General features: G+C 49.5%; 1 protein-coding gene across 1 annotated transcript in view; it reads right to left on the bottom strand.

Moving 5' to 3' along the window:
- The window catches only part of CSRNP1 (cysteine and serine rich nuclear protein 1), a 34790-nt gene extending 9124 nt beyond the window's left edge, over positions 1 to 25666 (bottom strand). The window contains exons 1-2 of the mRNA XM_053409940.1: positions 25565 to 25666; positions 5476 to 5683 (exon numbers count right to left, since the gene is read on the bottom strand). Coding sequence (XP_053265915.1) covers positions 5476 to 5659 — 184 coding nt within the window. The 5' untranslated portion in view covers positions 5660 to 5683; positions 25565 to 25666. The remainder of the gene's footprint in view (positions 1 to 5475; positions 5684 to 25564) is intronic.
- Positions 25667 to 26823: the final 1157 nt, after the last annotated feature.

Genomic DNA, 26823 nt, shown 5'->3' with positions numbered 1-26823 from the left:
GTTTGGACTCAGTCTGACCCTTATGTTTCCCTCCCCTTATGGTTTTGACTTTTAAAACGAGGCTGCATTTTAAATTGCATTTTAACCTGTACAGTGGTACCTGGAGTTACATACGCTTCAGGTTAAAGACTACCCTAACCCAGAAATAGTACCTCAGGTTAAGAACTTTGCCTCAGGATAAGAACAGAAATCGTGCTCTTGCGGCAGCAGCAGGAGGCCCCATTAGTGGTGCTTCAGGTTAAGAACAGTTTCAGGTTAAGAACGGACCTCCAGAACGAATTAAGTTCTTAACCTGAGGTACCACTGTATTTTATTTTTTTTATTTTTCTTTTATTATGTTTTTACTGAAATTTTATTGCTGTTAGCTGCCCTGAGCCCGGCGTTGGCTGGGGAGGGCGTGGTATAATTAATAATAATAATAATAATAATAATAATAATAATAATAATAATAATTTTGGAAGGTGCAAAATCCGGCAGGTTCAGCTGTTAAATGCAAGCTGGACCAATTTTTTTGCCTCCGGCCCAGGCACATGTGGAAATAATACAGTGTGTCCCTCTCCCCCCCCCAGTCTGTACTATACACTACTGCACATTTGCGCTGGCTCTCATTTCGGCCGGGAGACTTGCGGCGTCACACCCCCCCCCCCAGATGCCGTCCTGCCAGCCAGCAGATTCCGCAAGACGCAGCCGCGTTCCTGTGCTCGTGACAGTTTTCTCAAGGAAACGTGTTTCGCCCGACAGCAACCAGGGACATGAAATATTCACTGCACGTTACTCCGGCCGTCTAAGCGCACCATCTGCGCACTGTCAAGCCAAGGGAGTGTGTGTGGGGGGTTTGCAGACCAGATTTCTCCCCCCCCCGCCCACTTTACTTAAAAAGGAAACACAGACACCCAAACAGTTTTGTTGGTGAAGCTTCTTGCGAGGGGCGGAGAGAGAGAGAGAGAGAGAGAGAGAGAGAGAGAGAGAGAACACAAGATCATCAAAGCAGCTGCTTTGAGGACATTTCCTTCGCTGCCCGCTGGGAGGAACTGTAAATCTACAAGCCTAATCTCCAGGGGCTAATTTAAAAGCAGCTGCAAAGCCATTCCTCTTCATAGGCAGGTGATCCCAGTGTAAACATGGCTAGCTCAAGTGCCTGGTTTATCTTAAAGTACCTGCACGATGCGTTTTATGTATATATATATATTTATATTTTGGGGGGAGGTTTTTTTTAATGTTTAACCTTACCGGTGCGATCAGGTATTTCTGCCTAATGCAAATTCAAATGAAAAAGAGGCTTTAAAAACAAAAAGCCCACCAAGCATAGCTGTCAACTTTTCCCTTTTCTTGTGAGGAATCCTATTCGGAATAAGGGAATTTCCCTTAAAAAAAGGGAAACGTTGACAGCTATGCCACCAAGACATGCAAATATGCAAGTGTGTCAGCAGCGAGGAAAACCCCGCAGGAAATGCAGAATTGCAGCCTGCAGAATCTCACAGGGGGTGGCAAGCAGTTGCAAAGCTCAACCGAGTCAGAGGTTCTTGCGGAAATAAAGAAAGCGCTGCCACCAGCTGTGTGTCCTGGGTTCAAATCTTACCTCCCCCTTAAACTTGCACTCAGCAAGCCACTGAGCCACACACACACACACACACACACACACACACACACACAGACCCCTCTTCTGGGTAAGAGCACCACAGAGCAAGTGCTTGAGAGCCAGTGTGGTGTAGTGGTTAGCATGTCGGCCTAGGAGCTGGGAGACCAGGGTTCGAATCCCCACTCAGCCGCGAAGTTCGCTGGGTGACCTTGGGCCGGTTGCTATCTCTCAGCCTAACCTACCTCAAAGGGTTTTTGTGGGGATTAAATAGGAAGCAGGGAAGATTATCATGTACAGTGGTACCTCGGGTTACATATGCTTCAGCTTGCAGACTCCGCTAACCCAGAAATATTACCTCGGGTTAAGAACTTTGCTTCAGGATGAGAACAGAAATCGTGTTTCAGCGGCACAGCAGCAGCAGGAGGCCCCATTAGTTAAAGTGATGCTTCAGGTTAAGAACAGTTTCAGGTTACGAACTAAGTACTTAACCCGAGGTACCACTGTATTCTGCCTTGAGCTTCCTGGAGGAAAAGCGGGATATATATTTAATAAAGTTAAAAACTAACAATGTGGGATCACCCTTTCGGCGAACTGCTAGCATATGCCTCAGTTCTCCCTCTCACTGTTTTAAATGATTTTTTAAAAACCCTGTAAAAAGTTAATACAAAGTTTGGGAACCACAAGTTTTATATCGTCTTTGCCATGCCCCATCCTGCCCTCCCACCCCCCAAAATGCCACGGCAGGATACGACCCGCACCCCACATTATCCTAGACTCAAAAACCGCGTGGGAAGAGGTTGCCAACTCCATCATCCGTCATCTGTAAGACCTCATGCTGGCCATTTTGGGATCTCCGGGGCTGCGAATTCCAGGACAATCGCAAAGGAAGCCCTGCGTCGCCACCAGCTGTGGCCTGGCACCTGCTGTGGCTCCACAAATAGCATGCAAATCCACCCGGGGATGCCAAATTATGCAGATGGGCTGCAGATTCAACAACTTCACACTCCTGTCCTGGTTTTGAGCTACTCCTTTCCAACACTGGCAACTTGAAGGAATACCCTGCACTGATTTCTCAGTGCCCAAGGTGGACTCGCAGTCATCTCCAATCGCAGAGAAAAAGGCTCGCTCGTTTTTTGTGGGGGTTTTTTTTTTTGCTATAAATAAAACACACACAAAAATGGCTCTCCGTCCGCTATGAATAATGTCGCAATGCTTAGCTTGGAGCAGTTTAGCTTAAGATGGCAATTTACTGAATTCAATTAAATGGAGATACGCAGGGGTCAAACCAATCTAAGTGCATCTGTGAGACACGTCTGTGCTGGCTTAGCCAGATCGATCTGGAATCCATTTACTTAAAAACTGGCACAACTCTTCCTTATATTAAATAATGAGGCTCCCAGGCCTCTTGGGGGAGAGGAATGAAGCTCAACAGCTGCTCAGGAATCTGCAGGCAGAGGATTAAAAATGTAGTATCTATAGTGACCAGTTTTCAGCTTGCCTCCTCCCTCCCCACAAAGCGTGCTTTGCTAGGGACAGAAAGCATGCTGGTCATCATTTAAGGTACTGTAACCTTGATCCTACTTGCAAAAAAAGTCAAGGTGTCCGCGATCTTCCAGAAGCTGAGATGATGCGCAATGCTTGCACAATTTGAACTACGGCTAGTTTTGCAACCCCCAAATGTATTTTTTAAAAAATGCAACTTAAAACTTAAAAAAATACATACATTTTTTAAAATGTATGTATGTATGCATGTAGGGACGCGGGTGGCGCTCTGGTCTAAATCACAGAGCCTAGGACTTGCAGATCACAAGGTCGGCGGTTCAAATCCCCGCGACGGGGTGAGCTCCCGTTGCTCGGTCCCTGCTCCTGCAAACCTAGCAGTTCGAAAGCACTGTACAAGTAGATAAATACAAGTACAAGTAGATAAATAGGTACCGCTCCGGCGGGAAGGCAAACGGCGTTTCCGTGCGCTGCTCTGGTTTGCCAGAAGTGGCTTAGTCATGCTGGCCACATGACCCGGAAGCTGTACGCCGGCTCCCTCGGCCAGTAAAGCGAGATGAGCGCCGCAACCTCAGAGTCGGCCACGACTGGACCTAATGGTCAGGGGTCCCTTTACCTTTTTATGTATGTATTTAAACACTGCAAGCAAGATACTTTCACAAGTCCTGTGAAAAATTACAAAAAAACCCCACCCAAAATGTTCAAGAAAATGGCTTTGGGACTCAGTTCAGATGTGGACGATTTTTCTTTTGCTCTAAGCACTTTTTGTCCAACAATGGTGAGCAAGAATGAAGGCCAGAAGAGAGCTCTCCATTGCAGATGCCGGTGATAGCTGTTACAGACAGTGACCAACACAGGCACACTGAAGCTTCTGCACATCTAGTGGCCCATTAAGAGTCAAAACGTATGAGCCAGCCCTTGGAGTGATGCACCAGAGAGCTCGCTTTGATTTCTGCCAGCTTATCCACAGGTTTTTCCCCTCTGCCAGCCAGTTGGCACGTCTCTCTCGGTTCTGCTCAGTAATGTCAAAATATATAAACACTTATTACCAAGAGAGAGAAATAAAGTTAAATATTTGTTAATATCAGACTTCAGCATTTGCAGTCATCCCTCGAATGGTTTGCAATGCTCCCCCCCGCCTTCCCAACAAGCCAGGAGGAGAACACAGAAAGTTCATTGTTGCCGCACAAAAGCCAGAACACAAAAAGAAAGCCTCTTTGTTGTTACAAGACTTCCAAGGCATTTGGAGACGGCAGCCGGTTTGCAAGCGTCGCCTAAGTGGACCTCAGAAGCAAAACAGTCCCAGCAGTCTGGTACAAGATTTACCGATTAAAACGATTGCCTTTCACTGGAAGAGCATCTCTGCAGGATGTTAGGTGCAGTCTGTGGAGAGGTTTAGTGAAAAATGCAAAACTGGAAGCCATTATTAATGGCAGGAGGGGAAGCATGCGGCAAGCCTCCGCTGAGGACAGCCAGAAAATGTTAATTTAGCACACTGGATATTTTGCTGAATAAACTGGAATGCCCGTAACTGAATTCCACTTGTATTCAATGAGCTAGTTAATTCTTTATTTTTTTAAAAAAAGTGTGCGCCCAGAGCTAATTTGTCAACATTTAATTGCTCGTTTTAACATTTAAAAAAATCACTTAATTTGAATTAACATGCTCTGAGAAGCATGAGAAGCATTTCTCAAAATGCAGGATTCTCACCCACTACAAACTCAATTTTCCTTCCCTTTGGGTAGGGAACTGCCCTGCAATGCATTCCTATGAAGAGCGGCAGACAAATACTTTCAAAGCTCTTCCAGGACTTCTGAAGCTGACTTTCTGCCCTCTCCCCTCCTCCTTCATACCTGCCTGACGCCATCACTTCAACCGTTTCCGTTTCACGTGTGTAAACAGGCAGCTCGTAAGGTAACTCCCAAGTCTATCACGAAGAAGGTTTCTGCAAACATATTGCGAGCTCCCAAACTGGCAGGAATAGGCAGACTCCAGAAGAGAAGCAAAAAACTTTGGGCCAATGCAACATCCCCATTAGAGAGGCAGTGTGGAGTAGTGGGTAGAGTTCTCAGTAAGAAACACGGAGACCCCATGTTCAAACCCCACTTTAGCCACAAAGCTCAGTGGATGGCTTTGGGCAGCTCAGACATTCGCACACTCCATCTTAACCTCAAGAGTCGTGTGTTCGAGTCCCACGTTGGGCGAAAGATTACCGCGTTGCAAGGGGGTTGGACTAGATGACCCTTGTGGTCCCCTTCCAGCTCTACGACTCATTCGCACAGCCTAAGCTACCTCGCAGCATCGTTGTGCGGCCAAAGACGGGGCAGCAGAACTGCGTTTAGCTGCCGCGACCTCCTTGGAGGAGAAGGTGTAACGTAAGAAGTGAATATACTTACGGGTGAAATCGGAGCTCAAGGCCAAGCTGGGCTTGATGCTTCCTCCTCCTCGTGAGTTTTCCTCGTCCGAGTCCCAGCCTGAAGACGCCGACGAGGAGGAAGAGAAAGGCGAGCAGGAAGATGAGGAGAAGTAGGGGGCGTCGTCTTCCAGTTCATTGTATTTTCTTTTCAACACCCCCGTCATGGTTAGCGAGAGGTTTTCATATAACTGAAGAGAAAGCAGAGGAAGAACGGGAAAATGAGTGAGCAATCTTTTGGGTCACACTGGGGATGAGGCTCTGCCCAGCGAGAAAAGGAGAGACAGACGGAAATCTGTCTTGCTGTTTGCTGGGAGCCACGCAGCCTTTCAAACGGCGCTACAGCTAATCAGAACAATTTCCTTCAACAACAGTGGACGCTCAGGTTGAGAACGTGATCCGTGCGGGATGCACATTCACAACCCAGAACGTTCGCAGGTTGCGATTTGGTGTTTCTGCGCATGCGCAAGGTGCGATTTAGTGCTTCTGCGCATGCGTGACTGCCAAAACCCGGAAATAACCCATTACGGTACTTCCGGGTTTCGGCGGTCCGCAACCCCAAAAAACGCAACCTGAAGCGTCTGTAACCCCAGATATGACTGTACTGCCTGCCAGACGTGGCTGGATTCCCAACTTTCATCATCAACATCCCATGAAGTATTGGCCACCAACCTGGGTGGCTTTGAAAGAGGATTAGACAAACCTAGGGAGAATTAGGCTCTGTGTGGCTACTAGCCACGATGGCTAGGTGGTCACTCCACGGTCAGGAGGCAGCCTGCTTCTGAATACAGTGGTACCTCAGGTTAAGAACTTAATTTGTTCCGGAGGTCTGTTCTTAACCTGAAACCGTTCTTAACCTGAGGTACCACTTTAGCTAATGGGGCCTCCTGCTGTTGCCGCCCGCAATTTCTGTTCTCATCCTGAGGTAAAGTTTTTAACCCGAGATATTATTTCTGGGGTAGCGGAGTCTGTAACCTGAAGCGTCTGTAACCTGAAGCATCTGTAACCCGAGGTACCATTGTACAGTATACCAGTGGCTGGAATATCTTGATTCCTGTAAACCCTGTTAACTCTATCAGCTCAGCTCTCCCCTCCAGGCCTCCTGCCGAAGGTCGCAAGAGCAGGCGCCGGTAAAAATAAAGATGCGGGGAAAACCGTGAAGCCAGCCGATGCCTCTACCAGTCTCCATCTTTCCTCCAGACTTTGTGATATGTCGGTATATCGTGATGTTTATCCGGTGACACATCGCAATGCTGAAAACCAGATATGGCCCAGCCCTAGCGAAGAGAAGCCATTTCTACCCTTGGGGTGCCCAACAATGTCCACAACATGCTTTGGGGGACAGGTTGCCTAATACAGATTGCTGGACACCTTTCCCTGTGGAGGTAAGTGCTGTGATTCCTGCACTTCAGGGGGTTGGACTGGATGACCTTTGAGGTCCCTTCTGACTGCGATTCTACGAAAACATAGCCGTTCTGTGTGGAAGGCACCGGTGGGAGCCAGGATCCAGAAGGCTGGTCCGCTAGGTTTGTGTGTGGCCCAAAGGACACGCCTTCTAAGTTAATTTTGAGGCCTGGGCTACGGTTTCAAAATGGCCATGCGACTAGGGTATGGAGGGGGGGGGCAGACGTTCAATAAAGCCAAAAGCACCCCCCCCTTGTAGTGCCAAACTGGAACTAGCCAAACTGGCTCCTGTCTAATTGCTGCCGACAAGCTGAGTGTTCCTGCAGCCGAAGACGAGACTTGCAAAAGTCGGGAGGAGAGGGGGGGCGAACAAAGCCAGAACACGAATCAGAGCACAACATGTTCCTCCGTAAGGGAGCCTGACGCCTGGCTTGCGGGGGGGGGGGGGCTGTGCCTTTAATGCAAGCCCCTCGCTGCATTAGCTCATGCTAATTAAACAAAGCCACTCTGCAGGGAAGGCAGCCAGGAGCAGGTACCTGGTGGGAGAACGCAGCCTTCTCGTGCGCTGGAAAAACACAAAACACCCAAGCGCGGCAACAGACCACGGCAGAAAATGCAGGGGGTGGGAATGTTTGCCACGGATCCACTCTGGATTATAGACCCTATTTGCTTCCCATCAGAAGAGTTTTTCCCAACCGGGTGCCCTTCCTATGCGCTGGACTACAACTCCCATACAACGGGCGTCGTAGCACAGAGCATCCGAAGGGCGCCCGGTTGGGGAACGCAGCTTTGGAACAACAGGGCGAATGCCCCCGAAAGTCAACCGCCGGCGGTGTTTGGATTGCTGCATTTTTTTCGTTCTTTCCCAACTGTCCAAACAAACAAAAACCCACAACCCCTTTGGAGATTTCTGGCCTGTAGCTCCTTTGGAACAAGTTCCGCCAACCAAGGAGACAGAGTGTTCCTGTGCAAATTGCACCAGCTCAACAGAAACAGGGGAAAGGAAAAAGGGGGGGACGACTCGCACAAGGAATCAATGCTTATTTTGTCACCCAAAGCAAAAGCCCAGCCCCATCCTCTGGCTCAAAACATCCCCTCCCCAGCTCCCCGTGCAATTTGCAAGCATGTAATCTCCAGCCACCTCCACAAAGGTGTCTGCTGCAGGCACAGCCCACAGGTGACATCCGGCCCCCAGAGCGCTCTGACTCGGCCCCTTGCGGCACACACTTTTCTCTAATCTTTCATGGTTCACAAGTTCACAAGGTAAATGAGCAAAGTTTGCAACTGCATTTCCGAGACATGTCACTGGTACTGCTATCCGTTACAGTCAGGAAAGGAAAAGAAACCTGTTTTTCATCCCTCTCTCCCAGGAAAAGCAAGCTTCCTGCAGGACCACAGTTTGGCAACCCACCTGCAAGCTTGGCTACCCATCTGGAGGGCACCACGTTGACTTAGCCCTATTTTACGTCCAAAGTGGGCACCTTCTGAAGCCAGGCCTATTCACCCCACACCTATGAAAGCCTTACTTCTAGGCAATGGAATGTGTATCGCTAAGTGCCACCCGATTGTGCTGGCCAATGTTAGAAAGTCAGGTATATAAAGCTAAACCAGGGTCACCTAAACAGTCACCAAAATGGAATGCCCAGTTTCATTACAACTTTTTGGTTCTTGAAATTCATTCTGATTGTGCAAATAAAATATAACAGATAGAATTCTACAGGATGTATTGCTGGTGTGTGAAAACAGTCAAGAGCCAAGGACCCCCAGGCATGCACCTCCAGATGGAGGAGACATTAAGCCCCATCCTGGCGCCAGGGCATCTTCACTTGGTCGCAAATGGTTGATAAAGCTAAAGGGACCCCTGACCATTAGGTCCAGTCGTGGCCGACTCTGGGGTTGCGGCGCTCATTCTCGCTTTATTGGCCGAGGGAGCCGGCGTACAGCTTCTGGGTCATGTGGCCAGCATGACTAAGCCGCTTCTGGTGAACCAGAGCAGCGCACGGAAACGCCGTTTACCTTCCCGCAGGAGTGGTACCTATTTATCTACTTGCACTTTGACGTGCTTTCGAGCTGCTAGGTTGGCAGGAGCAGGGACCGAGCAACGGGAGCTCACCCCGTCGCGGGGATTTGAACCGCCGACCTTCTGATCGGCAAGCTCTAGGCTCTGTGGTTTAACACCAAGTGCAAAATGTGCCTGGTGAATTTTGGCCACAAAGGTTTGAACCCTAAACTGGAAGGATATTAAATAGAAACCCTCATTTTATTTCCCCCACTTTATTTCCCAGAGTTTCTTCAACCTTGGCTTTCCTTTGATATTGCTGGACTACAACTCCCATCATCCACAGCCTGAAGTCCACTAAACTAGCTGAAAGGCAAAACAAGAGGCCAATGTTCACCGGGAAGGTGGGGCAGCCCGTCTCCATGCCGCAGTTTCCCCCACCCACTTTGAGGGCAAGCTCCACCCACGAATGACGCTTCACACCTTCTGAGTGTTTGGCGCACTGAGCAGCATTACGGCCGAGACCTAGTCTGCATTTGCTTGGTGGCCATTATCAGCCGGACCGCACGCAACCTCACAGCTCTAACTGAGCACCTTACAAAACACCGAACGCCTCTGGCTAGCCTTGAGCGGAAGCGCTTCCTTGGATGACTGCAGGAATGTTACCCGACAAGCCTCGGCCGCCTGCTGGTGTGTGCAGAGGAACCCAGGCACATTTTGGGTGAGGATTTCTGGGTGAGCAAGCCCTTGAGCCTTAACAAGACTTCCCCCAGCGTTCCTCCTCTTCACGCGAGCCCTTCAAAACACCCAAACTCCGCTGAACTTGCTGCTTGTTTACCCTGAGCTCAGACGAAGAGCAAAATGAGGCATCACAGCTAGGCTAGTACTCACCCGGTGAATCAAAAGCAGGGCTGCTGCACGCACTGGTTCGTCTGCACCAGGCACCAAAATAAAACCACAAGTAGATAACAACAAATTGCAAAAGCAGGAGGATGAGAAGGTGCTAACATTTTATTTAAATGAAGATCTGGCAGAGCAAGGAGGCGGGTTCGAACCCTTGCTTGCTTGCTTTTCTACTTGGAAGGAATTGTGTGTGTGTGTGTGTGTGTGTGTGTGTGTGTGTGTGTTGTGTAGGGGAAAGATGCCTCCCAAACCCACCTACAGCCGAGCCCTGCAGAAACATCACGCACACGCACACCACCAATGCAATACATAGAATCAGAGCTGGAAGGGACCCCAGGGTCATCTAGTCCAACCCGCTGCAGTGCAGGAAAACTCCATGGCAGATGGCCACCCAACGTCTGCTTAAAAACCTCCAAGGAAGGAGAGTCCACAACCTCCTGAGGGAGAACTGTTCCACTCAAGCCTTCAAAAGCCCTCAACCAAAGGGCACTGGCCTTGGGTACCCATAGCATTTAAAGGGTTAAATATATTAGCTATCCCTGTTTCACCAAAGGCCCGATTGGGCTACCAGAAAGAGTTACTTGGGCAGATCAATTGTGCAAATCCTAGATGGGGAAGCAGGCTGTCAATTGCTTTGCCCGGCTTTCTGCATATAAAGGCAGGCTTTAAGAATACAATAGTTTATTTTACTCAAGCCACACTTACAATCTATGCCCTTTAATTCCGATTTTAGAATGAATTGATTTTAGAATGCTGTATTATTTTACTGTTGTTAGCTGCTCTGAGCCCAGCTTCGGCTGGGGAGGGCAGGATATAAATAAATTATTATTATTATTATTATTATTATTATTATTATTAATAATTCAGAACTGTGATGCTGAACTAAGGCTACTCAGGGACGGGCACTCTGCACATGGTCAGACAGACACATCTTATCAATCCCTCCAGGCGGCCCAGGGCCATCTGTACGTGAGCCCAGGCTAGAAATATTGCTTTTTTAAAAAAGTTGGAGAGAAGAGTTTTAAAACACCCCCTCTCCAAAAGGAATGAGTAGATTAAGAGGGAAAGGAGCCCCTACAGCAGGGCCAAAAGCAATCTCCACAATTTTATTGCACCGTCGATACAGTATGCGCAGACCAGGCAATGCTTTATTCGTAATTAATGTGGAAAAGGCTTTTAGGGAGATTTTTCTCCCCTGCTCCCCCCCCCCTTAAGACATCAATCCCATTGTCTCTCCCCCCCACCCGCCAGCCCCTGCTTTTATTAGTTTGAACTGGAACGGTGCCCAGGTAAAGCATCCAGAGGGCAACTTCACACATTACGTGAAAGGAAGTGCCGTTTAGCTGCTCCCTCCCCATCCTTGGTCCCTGGCCCCCTTCCAGATCTTCCTGGGCCACACAACCCCTATTAGTCTCAGCCAGCAGGCCCAGTGGGCGGAGCTGAAGTCCAACAAGGCTATTCCTAGTCCAGGGCTAAAATAGGAGCTCAGCCAGGAGTTCACCAGGTAGTGCTCACAGCAAAGCACATATGAATTGCTTTGGACGTTCAGGAAAAGGACCGGCATTTCGAAGCATATACCAGGTGCAGAATCCAGAGGAGAGCAAACAACAGAGCATGTATTGGCCCGAGGCACCAGTTGCGTCAGATCTGAACCGGAATAACCAGATCGGAGCAAACCAAATTCCCTCCTGAAAGCTTCGAGGGCTCCTGAATCATTTGGGCACCAAAACGTGTGAGGCAACTGATACCCAAAAAGGGCACTGCAGCTAACGCCCAAGTTCCAGATTTCCACGCAGGCCATGAAGGCAGGTTTAAGAATAAAACCATGTAACAACAACTACTACTACTCTCTCAGGGTCTCTCAGATTCCTGCATTGCAGGGGGTTGGACTAGATGACCCTAGGTGTCCCTTTCAGATCTAGGATTTCCTGCTTTCCGCTCTCAGAAAGGAGATCAGAAATGGGTTTTTATACAAGCATCACATCTCTTGGGGAGGTGGCCCGTCGCCACTCTGCGTGATCCACTGCGCTGGCCTTCGTATCAGCCTCGGCTCGGAGTGGGGGCAGCGATTCTGCCTCCCTCCACCTACAACAGGTGAGAGTATGACCCTATTGGACCCGAAGAAACACCTAGAACAGCTGCTCATACCAAAACAAACTACTGGCCCCTTTTTAGGTACTCTAAAATCAAAATTATTTGGGAGTCTAACAGTGATGCGCAACATTAATCGTTACAGTGGTGCCTCGCAAGACGAAATTAATTCATTCCGTGAGTTTTGTCGTCTTGCGATTTTTTTCGTCTTGCGAAGCACGGTGTCGGGAAAGTTTTGGAAAAGCTTCAAAAATGACCAAAGCCTTTAAAAACCTCAAAAAAGGCTACCACACCGCGTTCTATGAGTTGCTCCTCGAAGTCAAGTCGCAACTGTATTAACGGTGTTAAGAAAAAGGAAACAAACTTGCAAGACGTTTCCGTCTTGCGAAGCAAGACCATAGGGAAAATCGTCTTGCGAAGCAGCTCAAAAAACAAAAAACCCTTTCGTCTAGCGAGTTTTTTGTCTTGCGAGGCATTCGTCTTGCGAGGTACCACTGTATTCAAAGAAGACCCACAAACAGATGTGCCTGTCCATCAATTTCAATGGGCCACCTTGGAGCAGAATGCGGCTTGATATCACCGCACGAGGACCTTCAATCTTAATTCAGAGCAAACTAAAAGTTTCTTCAGTTATTAAAAAATCGAACATGTAGAAAAGGGTCAGGCTGGGGTGGAAAAGACTGAGCATGGTATTGTATAGAAACAGATTTTTGCATTTCATCTCCCCTTGCTAAATTGCCAAAACTGACATTTTGTTCTGGGCTCCAGCTCCGCTACTCATCTCTTTGACCAAAAAGAGACACTCCGCAACCCATTTTTTTTTCTTCCCGTTAAGAAAAAGTACATCACGGAGCGGATCAAACCCGCAGGAATTCCTCTTTGGCACAGCCAACTTGGCATTATCCTGGGAATACTTTCTAACAAATATTCAGCCCAGATGTGCATTCCACTCCGATCTGAACATCCAACTTTCAAAAAAGAGGGGTGGAGGTCATGGAGCACAAAAGGAAAGTTTTTTGGGGGGGGGCACTGAGCAGAAACCACTAGCTCTCCTGGAAATCTCTGAAGCGTGCAGGAAGGAATTGGGGGGGGGGGAGAGATGGGGCTAAAAGGGGAGAGGCAAGCTTTCTAACCTCCTCCGAGGGGTGACAACAAAGTTACTTTGGAGTAATATAGCTCTAAGGAAGCTTCTGATTGATTTAAGCCACTCAGAAGGCGGAAGTACCCTAGTACACAGGATATAAACGTTTCACGGGGGAGCCTGAGGCCACAAAAACACAACAATACCACCTGCCTGAACACACACCTTGCCCCTCGGTTCTCAAGAATATTTCAGCAAAGCCACCTTCTGCAGGATTAGGGAACAGAAAGCTTCCCCAGAGGTGAATTCCAATTCTGTCAGAGGGGAGCAGAATCCTGCAGCTTTGCAGAACAAGCGCATCAGCAGCTGTTCGCCTATGGCGAGTTATGGCCTTCTCCAAGCAACCAGGCTGAGAAAAGCCATAAAGAAGCTGGTGCTCAGGTTGCTTCTTGTGGGGTGGGGGACGAACGTAAACCCACTGCACACTGGATCAGGCCAAAGGTCCAGCTTGACCCTCTGAAATAGACTAAGAGGCTTTGAGTTTCCTGACTGAGTGGGGATTTGAACCCTGCCCTCCCAGGTCCTAGTCTGACACTCTGACCACTACCCCACATTAGCTTCCTATGGGGCAGCTATATAAATTAAATAGGTAAATATGGGGAAAGCAAAATAGAGAAGGGTCTGAACTACCTTTCTTGAAGCTTGAATACGTTTTATTCTGGATTTGTTTTAATGTACAGTGGTACCTCGGGTTAAGTACTTAATTCGTTCTGGAGGTCTGTTCTTAACCTGAAACTGTTCTTAACCTGAAGCACCACTTTAGCTAATGGGGCCTCCCGCTGCCGCCGAAGCACGATTTCTGTTCTCATCCTGAAGCAAAGTTCTTAACCCGAGGTAATATTTCTGGGTTAGCGGAGTCTATAACCTGAAGCGTATGTAACCCGAGGTACCACTGTATTGTACACCACTTTGAGGTGTCCCCCCCTTAAAATATAAAGTGCTATAGAAACAGCAACAACCAATTCTATTGCAAAAAGAAACACAGTATCTAGACTTTCCATTGTGGCGACTGCAACCCCAGTTTAAAGTGCCATCTGGCAATTAGCTCATTTATTTGAGTTTCTAACACTGTTCTAAAGAGCGCTTCTTCAACGGAGATCCGATTTTAAGCTCATGTAACCCCAAAACCTTTTCAACACGAAAGGGCTCGGCTTCCGCAGCACGCTGGAAAATGGTGCCTCTGAGGCACGTGCAGAGTGCCTTTCCCCTCGCCACAGGGCAACCACAGCCCACCTCCCTCCCCAGAGAACACCTGAGCTCCAGGTTCCTGTTTGCCCACCTCTCGAGGTCAGCTCCTGCAGGCCTGGCAGCCTTGATTTGGTAAAGGTCATTGTTTGCCAAAAGTGAAGCCAAGGACATTTGGCCAGGGGGTTCTGGGCACCGGTGTTTACAAAGGAGAGCCAAAACACTACAGAGCAACCTTTGCAACCAAGCCGCCAAGACTGCAGCAGCCTTCTCCAAAAAGCTGGCTTCACGTCTGCAGAGCTGGTGCCAAGTGTGTGGGTGCTCAGAATGGGCACAGAGAGAGAGAAAGAGAGATGATTTACAGTGGAGTGCTACTCTGAGAAAACAAGCGATCTCAGAGTCGATGGCACCAAAACAACCGCCCGCGTCTCCCCAGTCTTCTGGGCTGTTAACACCCACCTACATGGGAGTTATTTTCAGAGCCTGGTGCCATAAATAACAGCACTCAGTTTCCTGAAGTGGGGCGGGGGGAGAACCACTTTCAAGAACACACTCGAAGAAAACGTTCAGAGGATTAAGAGAATTCTCTCTCGAGGGCGGACGGCTTGCAATGGTAGAAGCTGATACAGTGGTACCTCTGGCTACGTACTTAATTCGTTCCGGAGGTCCGTTCTTAACCTGAAGCACCACTTTAGCTAATGGGGCCTCCTGCTGCTGCTGCACCACCGGAGCCCGATTTCTGTTCTCCTCCTGAAGCAAAGTTCTTAACCTGAGGTACTATTTCTGGGTTAGTGGAGTCTGTAACCTGAAGCGTATGTAACCCGAGGTATCACTGTATATAAGCTAGGAACCAAATGGTTCCTTAAAGTTAAACCGAGGTTGCAGTTGCCAAAACAGAATTCCTAGTTGCCATCTTTGGGTAGGTAAAGGTAAAGGACCCCTGACAGTTAAATCCGGTCGTGACCGACTCTGGGGTTGCGGCGCTCATCTCGCTTTATTGGCCGAGGGAGCCAGCGTACAGCTTCCGGGTCATGTGGCCTGCATGACTAAGCCGCTTCTGGCGAACCAGAGCAATGCACTGAAACGCTGTTTACCTTCCCGCCAGAGCGGTACCTATTTATCTGCTTGCACTTTGATGTGCTTTCGAACTGCTAGGTTGGCAGGAGCAGGGACCGAGCAACGGGAGCTCACCCCGTCGCGGGGATTCGAACCGCCAACCTTCTGATCAGCAAGTCCTAGGCTCGGTGGTTTAACCCGCAGCGCCACCTGCGTCGGTAGTCAGGTGCAAAAATGCTCCTGGCTGATTTCAAACACCGGGCCCTGGCTTGTGAGGTCTGTGTACGAGAGCCAGACCACGCATGCAAAAGGTTCAAACCCTGGATGTGGACACAGGATGGGGCAGCCCTCTCTCTACATACCAGTTCTAGATAGCACTGGGGGAGCTGATACAATAGTCTGGCCTCATATGTTCCCTTTGGGGTCAGATCAGAATTCCACCCGCTCGCTCTGGTCAGCTGGCTCCGGAAATATACTAGGCGTGGGGATTGGCCACTGGAGAGCCCTGGGCTAAATCCGGCAGTCCAAGTTGAGGTAGCACCTGAATCAACCCTACCTGCAAAGCTGTGAATTTGGGGCTCTGTGGGGAGGGAAGTTAGGACGCTGGTCCCCCAACTCTCATTTTCCAAGACCAAACTAGGCAGGCACTGGAAAGCTTCCAGCAACCATCTTTGCCACCCTTAGCCCCCACAAAAAAGGCCACCTTTTTCCAAGTAGAAAGAAACACGTTCCTTTCCTAGTTACCTGGAGGTACTCCCGACTCACCATAGGTGAGCAGGGGAGAGGTTACACTGAAAAGCTTCTCTTGTCACATTCGTAGACCCAATGATTCAGTGTGTGCGTCATGCAAGTATTTGCTTTTTTTAATGTTCTCCGACTGCTTGCACACCTAGAAATGTGACGCTGGTGACCGTGAATGTTAAGATATTCTTTCCAGGCCTGAAATACACACTGGAGCCACACATAAAAAAGAGAGAGAGACGGAATAATTCTGGTGCTTTCCTTTAAAAATATTCCAAGCTACTTCATACAATACTTTGCATATATGTGTGTGTGCTGGGAAAAGTGGAAGGGGGGGGGATTTCCACAGCAGTAAAGTTACTTTTTTCCCCTACCTTCACCATGCGATTTCCCATGTAGATACCACATTGGGAAACCACCAGAAATGACCGCACAGAAGAGGCTAGATTCACGAAGTCCCCTTTGCGTACAGAAAGGGACTCGGCAACCTTATTTCAAGGAACAGTAAACTGGGATTCCCGCTCCTTCAAGCGGTTCCCTTTTTTTTTTTTGTTAACTTAAGCAGACTATAAGGTTTCATAATCTCTCTCTGCTGCTAAAAATAGAGTTGGGACAGCAAAGGCTAGAAAGCACACGTACGTTTCACATCCCAGAATAAAAAAGCATGAATCAGTCGCAAGCAGAGACCGATGAGACAACCAAACCCCACCCGCCAGAAAATGCAGGCAGCGTTTTGTCCGGGGAGACTGACCGAGTGCTGAGGAAGCCACGATGGGAACACGCACCACGAGAGAAAACAGCTCATGGGCGTAATTCAGCCGCATGCCCCAGTCACACAGGGCGCAATCCTCACAGAGGCTCCCTGGCGCAAACCCCGCGGAGACGAATGGGAGTCACACGACCAGGCCAGGCGACTTGGAAGGGGCGCGCCGATCATCTGAGCATCGTTAGAACAAATAAAGATGGCAAGTGCCCAGTTAGGGCTAGGCAAGTGAGACAGAGTGCTGTTGCGGTCCAGGTGCTAGATTTCACAGAATCATCGAATTGGAAGGCACCTCAAAGGTCATCCAGTCCAACCCCCTGCAATGCAGGAATCTCAGCCAAAGCATCCATGACAGATGGCCACCCAATCTCTGCTTAAAAACCCCCAAGGAAGGAGAGTCCACCACATTCCTAGGGAGTCCGTTCCATCATTGAACAGCTCTCACTGTTTAGGCGCAGGAGAAGCAGTGTGGTGTAGTGGATAGAGTGCCAGCCTAGGACTTGGGAAAGCAGGGTTCATATTCCCACTCAGCCATGAAACTCACTGGGTCGCCTTGAGCCAGTCACTCGCTCTTAGCTTAGCCTACCCCAAGGGATTATTGTCAGGTTAGACTGGGGAGTGGGAAGAGTTGTAGGCCACTTTGAGCTCCCTGGAGAAAAAGTGGGGTATAAATTTAACAAATAATAGTTACAAATCCTCACCAGTTACACACTCAGCTGATCCACCTTACTCTCAGGACTCTTGAGGAAGTAACCTGGAGTAGCCCTTAGACCAGGGGTCAGCAACCTTTTTCAGCCATGGGCCGGTCCACTGTCCCTTAGACCATGTGGTGGGCCGGACTATATTTTTTTTTGGGGGGGGGGAATGGACAAATTCCTATGCCCCACAAATAACCCAGAGATGCATTTTAAATAAAAGCACACATTGTACCAATGTAAAAACACCAGGCAGGCCCCACAAATAACCCAGAAATGCATTTTTTTTTTTAAAGGACACATTCTACTCATATAAAAACCACGCTGATTCCCAGACAGTCGGTGGGCTGGATTGAGAAGGCGATTGGGCCGCATCAGCCTTAGGTTGCCTACCCCTGCCTTAGACATATACCCATCATGATCTCATTGCAGGAAAGGTGGTATATAAATATTACACTGTATGGGTGCACAAATTTGCTATGTCGTTTTTTAAAAGGCGGGAATTGCTTATCTAGTTTTGCAAAAAAAAGAAGAAAAAGGTGGAAGCAACAAACTGGACTTCTGGTTGCCTGTGGCGAGTATGGAAAACTTCCAGGTGACCAGTAAACAAGATTTGCAACTTAGCAAAGGAACGTACTGCTTCTTTCTCTTGGAACTCCTGCACCTTGGACGCAGGCTGTGCCAATGCAAAAATAAGGAGGGAGGGCCCCTGAAACGTTCGTACAACCATAGAACAAGCTTAAGATGCCATAAATGCCATTTTAAAACTTGCTCTCTGCATCGGGAACACTCAGCACAACTTTCTACAAGACCTCAAAGCTTTCTCTGCAACCAGCTGCAGCCACTAGGCCAAATCTCCCTCTTTCCAAATCCGGCAAAAAACCAAACCTGAGAACACACTTCGGGGCCCTATAGACCTATGCAAGGAAGCCTGGGGTTTTGGTTTATCAGAATTCAAGTTCTTGGGAACCCCAGCTCTCATCGAAACAGGAAATGAAGTTTCTAGCAATACCTGGTGAAATCTCAGAAAGGGAAGGGTTTTTATTCAGGAATTTCTGGCCGGCAGGATTCACTCTCTTAACACTCCACCCCTCCTCTTGAATCACTGGAGCAGAATTCATTATGCAAAGAGTGTCAATGCTAATTTGCTTTCATTTCCATAATTCATTCAGGTCACAGGATCCAGCTTTTCTTGCTGCAGGACTTAAGAGGCATCCAGCTTAACAGCAGAACCGCCACATGCAACAGGTACTCATGGCTCGAGCAATGGAGACACCTCCGTTTTCCCTGCAGGGGGGACGGGACCATAAGTTCCCAAATGAAGCCCTTCAGGCGACACAGAGCTAGATGTTTTGCAAAAGCTAGTGAGTGCCTGCTTGTGTCTTTACCTTGCACGCAAAGCCCCCAGGCTACAGTTTGATCTGCCCGCATTTTAGCAGGAATCACTCTTTCCATTTCCTGAGCCAGTCCGCGGGCACCCCAGGGTGCTCACACCTAGAACACCCCCTGGTTCTAACCTGGCAGGCTCCCTCCACCCCTCTCTGCAGTTTCCCCAGTGTCTACTCATCTCTCCACCTGCACTGGATTTATGAAGCAAGGTGCGTGGCTGCAGCAACTCCCGGGAGCCACTACAGTCACCCAGAGGCTTCTGTTTACACAGAGAAAGGCGTGGTGGTGGTTTGCAGGCTCCTGCCTGATTCAACCCTCAACATTATTGGTAAAGGCGAACGGCCGTGTTAGAAGATGCCGGCAGCAGAAGCAAGTGACTTGGTTGTTAATTCTTTTAAATCAAATTCAAGCGGAAGACAAAAGATACAAACTGCCCTCAGTGTCTAGGCAAATCCTCTATTTGATTACACCTGATGAATAATGCAAAGCCGGTTACCTTGTTTGTCCTCTGGTGGGTACACTCTGTTTTACCTCTGACGCGCCGGCCTCCTGCTCTTAATAATGCAGGAAGAACTGGGGGGGGGGGTCTAACGGTCTACTTGCTGCATGCCACAATGAAGTCCCTGAATCTGAATGAGATTCGCTACTTTCCTTCCAGAAAAAAAGAACTGAAAAGCAATCGGGGAGGTGGAATATAAGGCGGAAGAGAATCTGCATCGGAAGATACATGCAAACATGCAAGATACAGTGGTACCTCGGGTTACATACGCTTCTGGTTACATACGCTTCAGGTTACAGATTCCGCTAACCCAGAAATAGTGCTTCAGGTTAAGAACTTTGCTTCAGGATGAGAACAGAAATTGTGCTCCAGCGGCACAGTAGCAGCAGGAGGCCCCATTAGCTAAAGTGGTGCTTCAGGTTAAGAACAGTTTCAGGTTAAGTACGGACCTCCGGAACGAATTAAGTACTTAACCCGAGGTACCACTGTACATGCATCAGAAGATACATGCATCAGAAGATACATGCAAGCAATCCCTGCAGATTTACAGGAAAAAGCAATGGACATTTCTACTGGGTCTGAATTTCTTTTCTGGTGAGCTACACTTTTATGCATGAAGTAGAACAGGAACGCTACAATGGGGGTGTGCTGAAGAAATTGAGTCATGAACCGGGGAAGCAGTGTTAAACGTCAGCCAGGCACCAGCCACGGGTCTAATTGTGACCACATGATGATCTCTGGGTGTCAGGTGACTTGGAGAAGGATCTGAAAGATTTTCCTTGAAGCCTGAATTTGCTTTGTTCTGGATTGTTTTATTTGGTGTTCAATGTGTTGTAAACTGCTTTGAGATTTGTTCTTTAAAATATAAAGTAGTATAGCAGTGAAACAACAACAAACTCACTTGAGGGGGTATGTCACTTACTACTGGCCCAACTCATAAGGTTGTTGTGTTGGCGAGATAACGCAAATGAGGTGCTCTGAATACTTCAGCGCCAATGTTAGCCCATTTGGGCCTGGTAGGGCAGAACGCACAGAGACCCACAAGAGGCGGAGCCAAAGCCAAGGCAGGCAGAACCATCCCCTGATTGGTTGTAAGTAAGAAAGTCACCTAGGGATCACCTGGCTTTACAGGTGAAAAGGATCTAGGGGTCTTGGTGGACCACAAGCTTAACATGAGACAACAGTGTGATGCAGCAGCAAAAACACTAATGCTCTTCGGGGCTGTATCAACAGAAGTATAGCGTCCAGATCAAGGGAAGTAATAGTTCTGCTCTCTTCTGCCTTGGACAGACCGCACCTGGAATACTGTGTCCAGTTCTGGGCACCACAATTTATGAAGGGTGTTGACAAGATGGAATGTGTGCAGAGGAGGGCAAGCAAGATGATAAAGGGTCTGGAAATCAAGCCTGATGAGGAACGGTTGAGGAAGCTGGGCATCTGTAGCCTGGAGGAGAGGCGACTGAGAGGAGAATTAATGGCCATCTTCCAATATCTCAAGGGCTGTCACATGGAAGATGGAGAAAGCTTGTTTTCTCCTGCTCTGGAGGGTAGGACTCGAACCATTGGCTTCAAGTTACAAGAAAGGAGATTCCAACTAAACATCAGGAAGAATTTTGTGACAGTAAGAACAGGGGGTTGGTCTAGATGACCCTCAAGGTCCCTTCCAACTCTTAAGATTCGATGATTCCAAGCTGACTGCTGGGTTGAGATCTGGAACAGCAACATTCCAACCGTGCTCTAAACCACCACACCAACAACCACGTCAAGAAAAATAGCGAGTCCCCTGAGATTGCGGGGAAGGGGGGCAACTTGGAACGGAGATAGACTTGGGTTCAAGAGTCCACTCCTCCGCTGTGGGCAGTCTACAAGACTTTTACCATCCAATCTCAGCCTCTATTCTACTCCCTGTAAAATGGGAACAGCCCTCGCAGGGCAGAGCGGTGAGGGGCAGGCGCTTGTGAACGGCTTTGCAAATTGACTCAAGCTGCACGACAACAGACGATTCGTTCCCTAATAGACATAATCAATATCTCCTGCTTGCTGATCCAACTTAAGTCCCCCCCACTCTGTAGGCACCATTGGGGAACCCTCAGCCAAACGGACAATGTCTTCGCCCCGACACAGACATCTGTTTTCTGCAGCAACAGATGCCAAAAGGGTGTCCGTTCGTAACTCGAGAGGGAACCGCGTTAACCGTTCTTCCCTCCAGCGTATTATATTCCTCGATGGGGAGGGCGATGAGGGCACTTGGAAAGAAAAAGCTTGCTTTAAAATAATAATAATAATAATAATCCCCCTTTAAAATTGCAAATTAATGCTGCCACACTAAAGCAATGACTGGGACTGAAAACAAGCAAAAGAGGCAGAGCTGATGGAGACCAAGTCATTGCGCAGGCTGCTCATGTTACTTCAGTATACAAAGACAGTGTGGTGTATCAGTTAGAGCAGTGGTTCTCAAAGGGTGTGTTGAGCAAGAGAATCAAGTGATATCCAGGACAATCCTAGTTTGTTTTCCAATGCCTTATCAATAAAAATATTTGGTGTGGTGGAAGCAAATTGTTAATCTGAAACTGCGACCCAGAGGGGGAAAAGTTTGGGAACCACCGAGTTAGAGTGTTGGAGACCACCAGGTGGGGTATACATGCAAAAATAAGAAGACTGAGAAAGAGAAAGAGGAACCTATAGACACTCCAAATGTTGTTCATGGCACTGTGGTCTAAACCACTGAGCCTCTTGGGCTTGCCGATTGGAAAGTCGGCAGTTCGGATCCATGCAAACAGGGTGAGCTCCCGCTGCTCTGTCCCAGCTCCTGCCAACCTAGTAGTTTGAAAGCACACCAGTGCAAGTAGATAAATAGGTACCGCTTTGGCGGGAAGGTAAATGGCGTTTCCATGCGCTCTGGCTTCCATCACGGTGTCCCGTTGCGCCAGAAGCAGTTTAGTCATGCTGGCCACATGACCCAGAAAGCTGTCTGCAGACAAACGCCGGCTCCCTCAGCCTGAAAGCAAGATGAGCGCTGCAACCCCATAGTCGCCTTTGACTGGACTTAACTGTCCAGGTGTCCTTTAGGGATTTTGAGAGTTACAGTGCAGAAAAACTGGCAGTGGGGCAGAAGCAGGGGCTTCCACAGGTAAACCCACCCCCCCGTAAGAGAAACCATGAAATGTCATCCATATCAACTTTTGGCCTCCAGGACTGTCAGAACAGCTTTTTTATTATTATTAAAGGCTTTGAGAAGGCAAGTAAAAACATGTGCCTGCATCCTTCTCTGGTCTCAAGTCTCTCTCTCCCACCCACAGGAGTTTCGCCAAGAAAACTGCTCCTGATCAGTCCTGCCTTTGCACCAGTAGGTGTTGCTGTGGCTGCAAAAGAAAGCAAAAGCAGCTTCCCTGTGGCTCCTTCATCAAACAGCAACCGGAACAGAAACTGCTATTGCTTTCTTGGTCTAGGAGAGCGAGAAATGCAGAAAGAAGGAAAGGCAGCCTTCTTTGTCTGGTTCTGCTCCCATCCAAGGATGCAAACTTCCAGGCTGAACAGAGACCTGACAGGCAGGAAGAGTCACGTGTCCTCAAGAGATGCAGGAAAGCTGTACGGGTGTCATAAATGAGTCACTCAGCACATCACAAAAGGCTGTACTGTGTAGCAGAAAAGGAGTGCATACCTCAGGACAGCTGGGCAACCCAGCCCAATGCATATCATTACATTATTATTACAAGTGCAATGGACTTGGGCCCTTGCAAGTACGCAGCCTCAAACTCAAAACTCTGCAAGCAACCACAAAAGGAGAAGAGCAAAGGAAAACAGCCCCCGTCGCTGCAGCACCAACGGCAAAACTAAGATCATGCATTTGCAGCTATATTTTAACTTCTGCATGATCTGCTTAGAAGTTGAAAAGCAACCATGCGCAGCTCAAGTGTGAGTTTTTCCCTTGCTGCAACAACAAATATGAAGTTAATTACCCTTTTGTCACAAATGCATAAGAAACAACTCTGGCCAGGGGATATGAACCTGATGCACGTAATCCTACTGTCTGTTGAACCGTACTAATATGCTGCAAAAGAAATGTTAATTTTCACACAATTGCAGAATTGGAAGGGACCCCAGGGGTCATCTAGTCCAACCCCCTGCCATGCAGGAATATGGTTTGCCACCCACACAAAAAAGAGTCTGCCTGCCGCATCACTAAATGATGCCCTGTTCTGACCTTGCCTCTGATGGTGGTGGGGAGAAATGCTACTGTGGCTCTGCACTGTGTGCATTCACACCCTTCCATCACTCCCAACATAGAGGCGTAGTAGAACTGGCCACAAGTCCCCAGAAGGAGGTTGCCTGCTGTGTCTCTGGATGAGTGCCTGTTCTGAGCTTGCCCTGGAGCCAAGAGACATTCCCTGGAGCAGCTTGTGCAGAACAGCAAGGGGGGTGGGGGTTACACGGGAACCAGGTTCAGCTTCCGAGTGCGTTCATGAGCACAGAGCGTCCAGTTTTACTTTGAGGGAGGTGGGGGAGTGCATGCCTCCATCGCGAGACATTTGGACAACACTGCTATGACACGGCTTTGAATTCCAACGACGTTATTCAGTGATGCAAACCAGACAGGCTGCCGTTGATGCAATGCCATTGACAAGCAACTGTGATGTTTCAAAGAAAACCCCAAGAACCTATATTTAAGCTGCCTTGTGTGTGACTCACATCCCTGGCATCAAACTCCTGCTAAAGCACAGTATTTCCCCAGCGTAACTATGACACATGAGGAGGAGGAAGGACTAGTGACAACAAACTTGGGTGGGGTGGGGGGAACTGTAAGAAAGAAAATCCTGAGAACATGGAAAACAAAAATTCCAAAACTAGTTACGTTTTCCAAAAGTGGGGGTTGTTCCCACAATGGTGGAGTCTCTCTCTCTCTCTGGTTCCAAGAAGGCTGAGACCAAGAAACAAGACATTTTATAATACAGTATCTGGCATTCTTGTTTTGGGTTGTTGCTGTTGAACACAATCTGCCTCACATTCTTTGCTAAGATCGCCCCAGGGAGAGATCTTGCCAGTCCCTTAAGAGATAGCCCAGCGAGGAGCCAAATATCATTATCTCCCAGGGCTGGAGAATTTGGGAAACTCAATTAACTTCTTTTGAACTGTTTTACAGCCCATCACTCCAGGACCTTAAAGGGGGGGGGGGAGGGAGGAAGAAAGCGCGGGGTTGGCTCCCTAAACAGATGCTCGCAAGAATCCAGGTTATCATAAACACACCGTGGCAAGATCAACGTGAGCGGCGGGAATCGAAACCGCAGGCGCCTCGGCAGAGATCAGGTGCAAGGAGGGAAACGAGAAAGCGAGGAGTAAGATCGTGTCGGGGTGGGGGTGGGAATCAGGATACGATCCAGGCTGCCGCTAGACAATAAGGGAAAGGAAGGAGAGGCGCTCCCCAAATCCCCAGCCGGGGGAAGTCAGCGCCTCGACGGCGAGGAACCTCGACGTGAGCACGGCAGGAGTCCGGAATCTTCTCAAGGAGACAAAATGCCTCCGGAAGAACCCACTTAACACGATCAGGAGTGTGACAGCCAGAAACGAGCCACTTTCCCGTCCCCCAGACCCAGCTCCGCGCCTCGGCGCACCATTTGGACACTGCGCGCCCCCTTCCGACCGTCGGAACTCCTCGAGCCGCCTCTTTCGCCCGCTCCACAGCGCCCCCCAGAGGGTGGGCATCGCCTCCCCCACGACCATCGCTCCTCCGCCCGCTCCGCTTTTCCAACCCCGACTTAACTCCGTTTCACTTCGAATCAACCTCATTTTCTACCCAGGCCGTGAACCGCTCCCATACATCACAGTCAGAGGTCCCGAGCGAGCCCCAAAAGAGAGTCCCGGCCGTCGCGTTATGAATCTGCCCCTCTCTTACCCCCCGTCTCCAGGGCGCCCCCTGTCGGGCCCTCTGAACCGAAGCCCTCCGCGCCCGCAATCCAACCTGGACTAGCCCCAACTCCCGCCTCTCTAGCGCCCCCTCTCCCTTTATCCAACAACTGCAGCCGCCGGGGTAGGGGCAGTCGCCGGTCTCGCTATGGCCCCTCGTACCCTAAGTTAGTACCCCGTGGGAACACGCCCCCCAACCCTTCTTCAGGGCGCCGCGTCCCCCGCACCCCACCGCCAGCGCTCTAAGCCCCGAGAGCGCAGCGCGGGCCCCGACGGCGGCGAGCCGAGCGGACGCAGACACTCACCGGCGCCGCTGGGGGCTCCTCGGACGGCGGCGGGGAAGGCAGGCAAGCCGGCTTGGGAGGAAGGAGGCTCGGCTGGAGAAAGAGGAGGAGCAGGAGGGCGAGACGGCGCCGCTCAGGCTTGCATCGCCGTCGAGACTGGCGGCTGCTGCTGCTGCGTCCGAGGTTGCGGAGAGACTGGCTGGCTGGCTGCGCCTGGCGCTGGACTGCTCTGCCGCCGCCGCCGTCGCTCCTCCTCCTTCCCGGCTCAGCTGCTGCGCTGCCCTTTTTCGTCAGTGGAAAACTCCTGCGCTCTGACGCAGGCGGTGACAAGAGAGCCTCAGCCAGAGACAGCGAGCCGGAGCCCGGCCCGCTCCCAGCCCACACGCCGCTTCCTCCCGGCCCGCCCGCCCGCCTGCCCGCCCTCCTTCCTTCCCCCGTCTAACCCAGCGCCAGGGAGGAGGAGGAGGAGGAGGAGACGAGCTGCTCAGTCGCCTCCCTCCCTTTTTCCCCCCGGGAAAAAAGCGCCCGGATTGGTGGAGCAGCGCCTGCTTCTGCTGCTCGCTGCTGCTGCTGTGTGCGGATTCACACGTGAACTGGGGAAAGGCGCCGGCTGCGTGTGCGTGTGGCTGCACGTGCGCGCCTCGGCCGGAGTTGCTGAGTGGCTGCGAAGCTGGGCGCGGGTTGGGTGGGCTCAGCGCTCGCGAGGTTTACTTTCGAGTAAAACGCAGCGTTTGCACGGGATCGCAGAAGGGGAATTGGAGGGGGCGGGGAGAGTTATAAGTAGATGTACCTACAAAATCCCCACCACCACTCCATTTTCTGCTGAGTTGCGTCGAGTTTACTCGGAAGTAAGTTTTACTGGTTTCAGCCCAAGCCAGCTGCCAAATGGAGAGCCTATCAGAGAGTTAACAAGCATTTTGGGCAGATGGTAATTCTTATATACGGATTTTACTTGAGAGCAAGTGTCGTATAACTCGGTGGGACTTGCTTCTGTGTAAACAGGCATAGGGTAGAACTTTGGTGTTTTTTCGTGGTTATGCTTATATAATTTTTCATATTTTTTTTAAAAAAAGGATTAAAAACACAAATTCGTTGTTTTTAACAAAATCATTGGGTTTGTTTTTTACAGTTTGCTGAATTGAGCCAACCGGGTGCCCTCCAGATATTTTTGAACTATGACTCCCATCAGCCCCTGCCGGCACTGTCCTGGGAGTTGTAGTTGATATCTATGCCTTCTGTGATGGGGCTTTTCCTACCAAGCACACATAAGCCTCAGAGAT

This window comes from Podarcis raffonei, chromosome 12 (genome assembly GCF_027172205.1).
Source record: "Podarcis raffonei isolate rPodRaf1 chromosome 12, rPodRaf1.pri, whole genome shotgun sequence".
In the NCBI taxonomy this organism is placed as follows: domain Eukaryota; kingdom Metazoa; phylum Chordata; class Lepidosauria; order Squamata; family Lacertidae; genus Podarcis; species Podarcis raffonei.
This window is presented reverse-complemented; position numbering and strand designations above follow the sequence as displayed.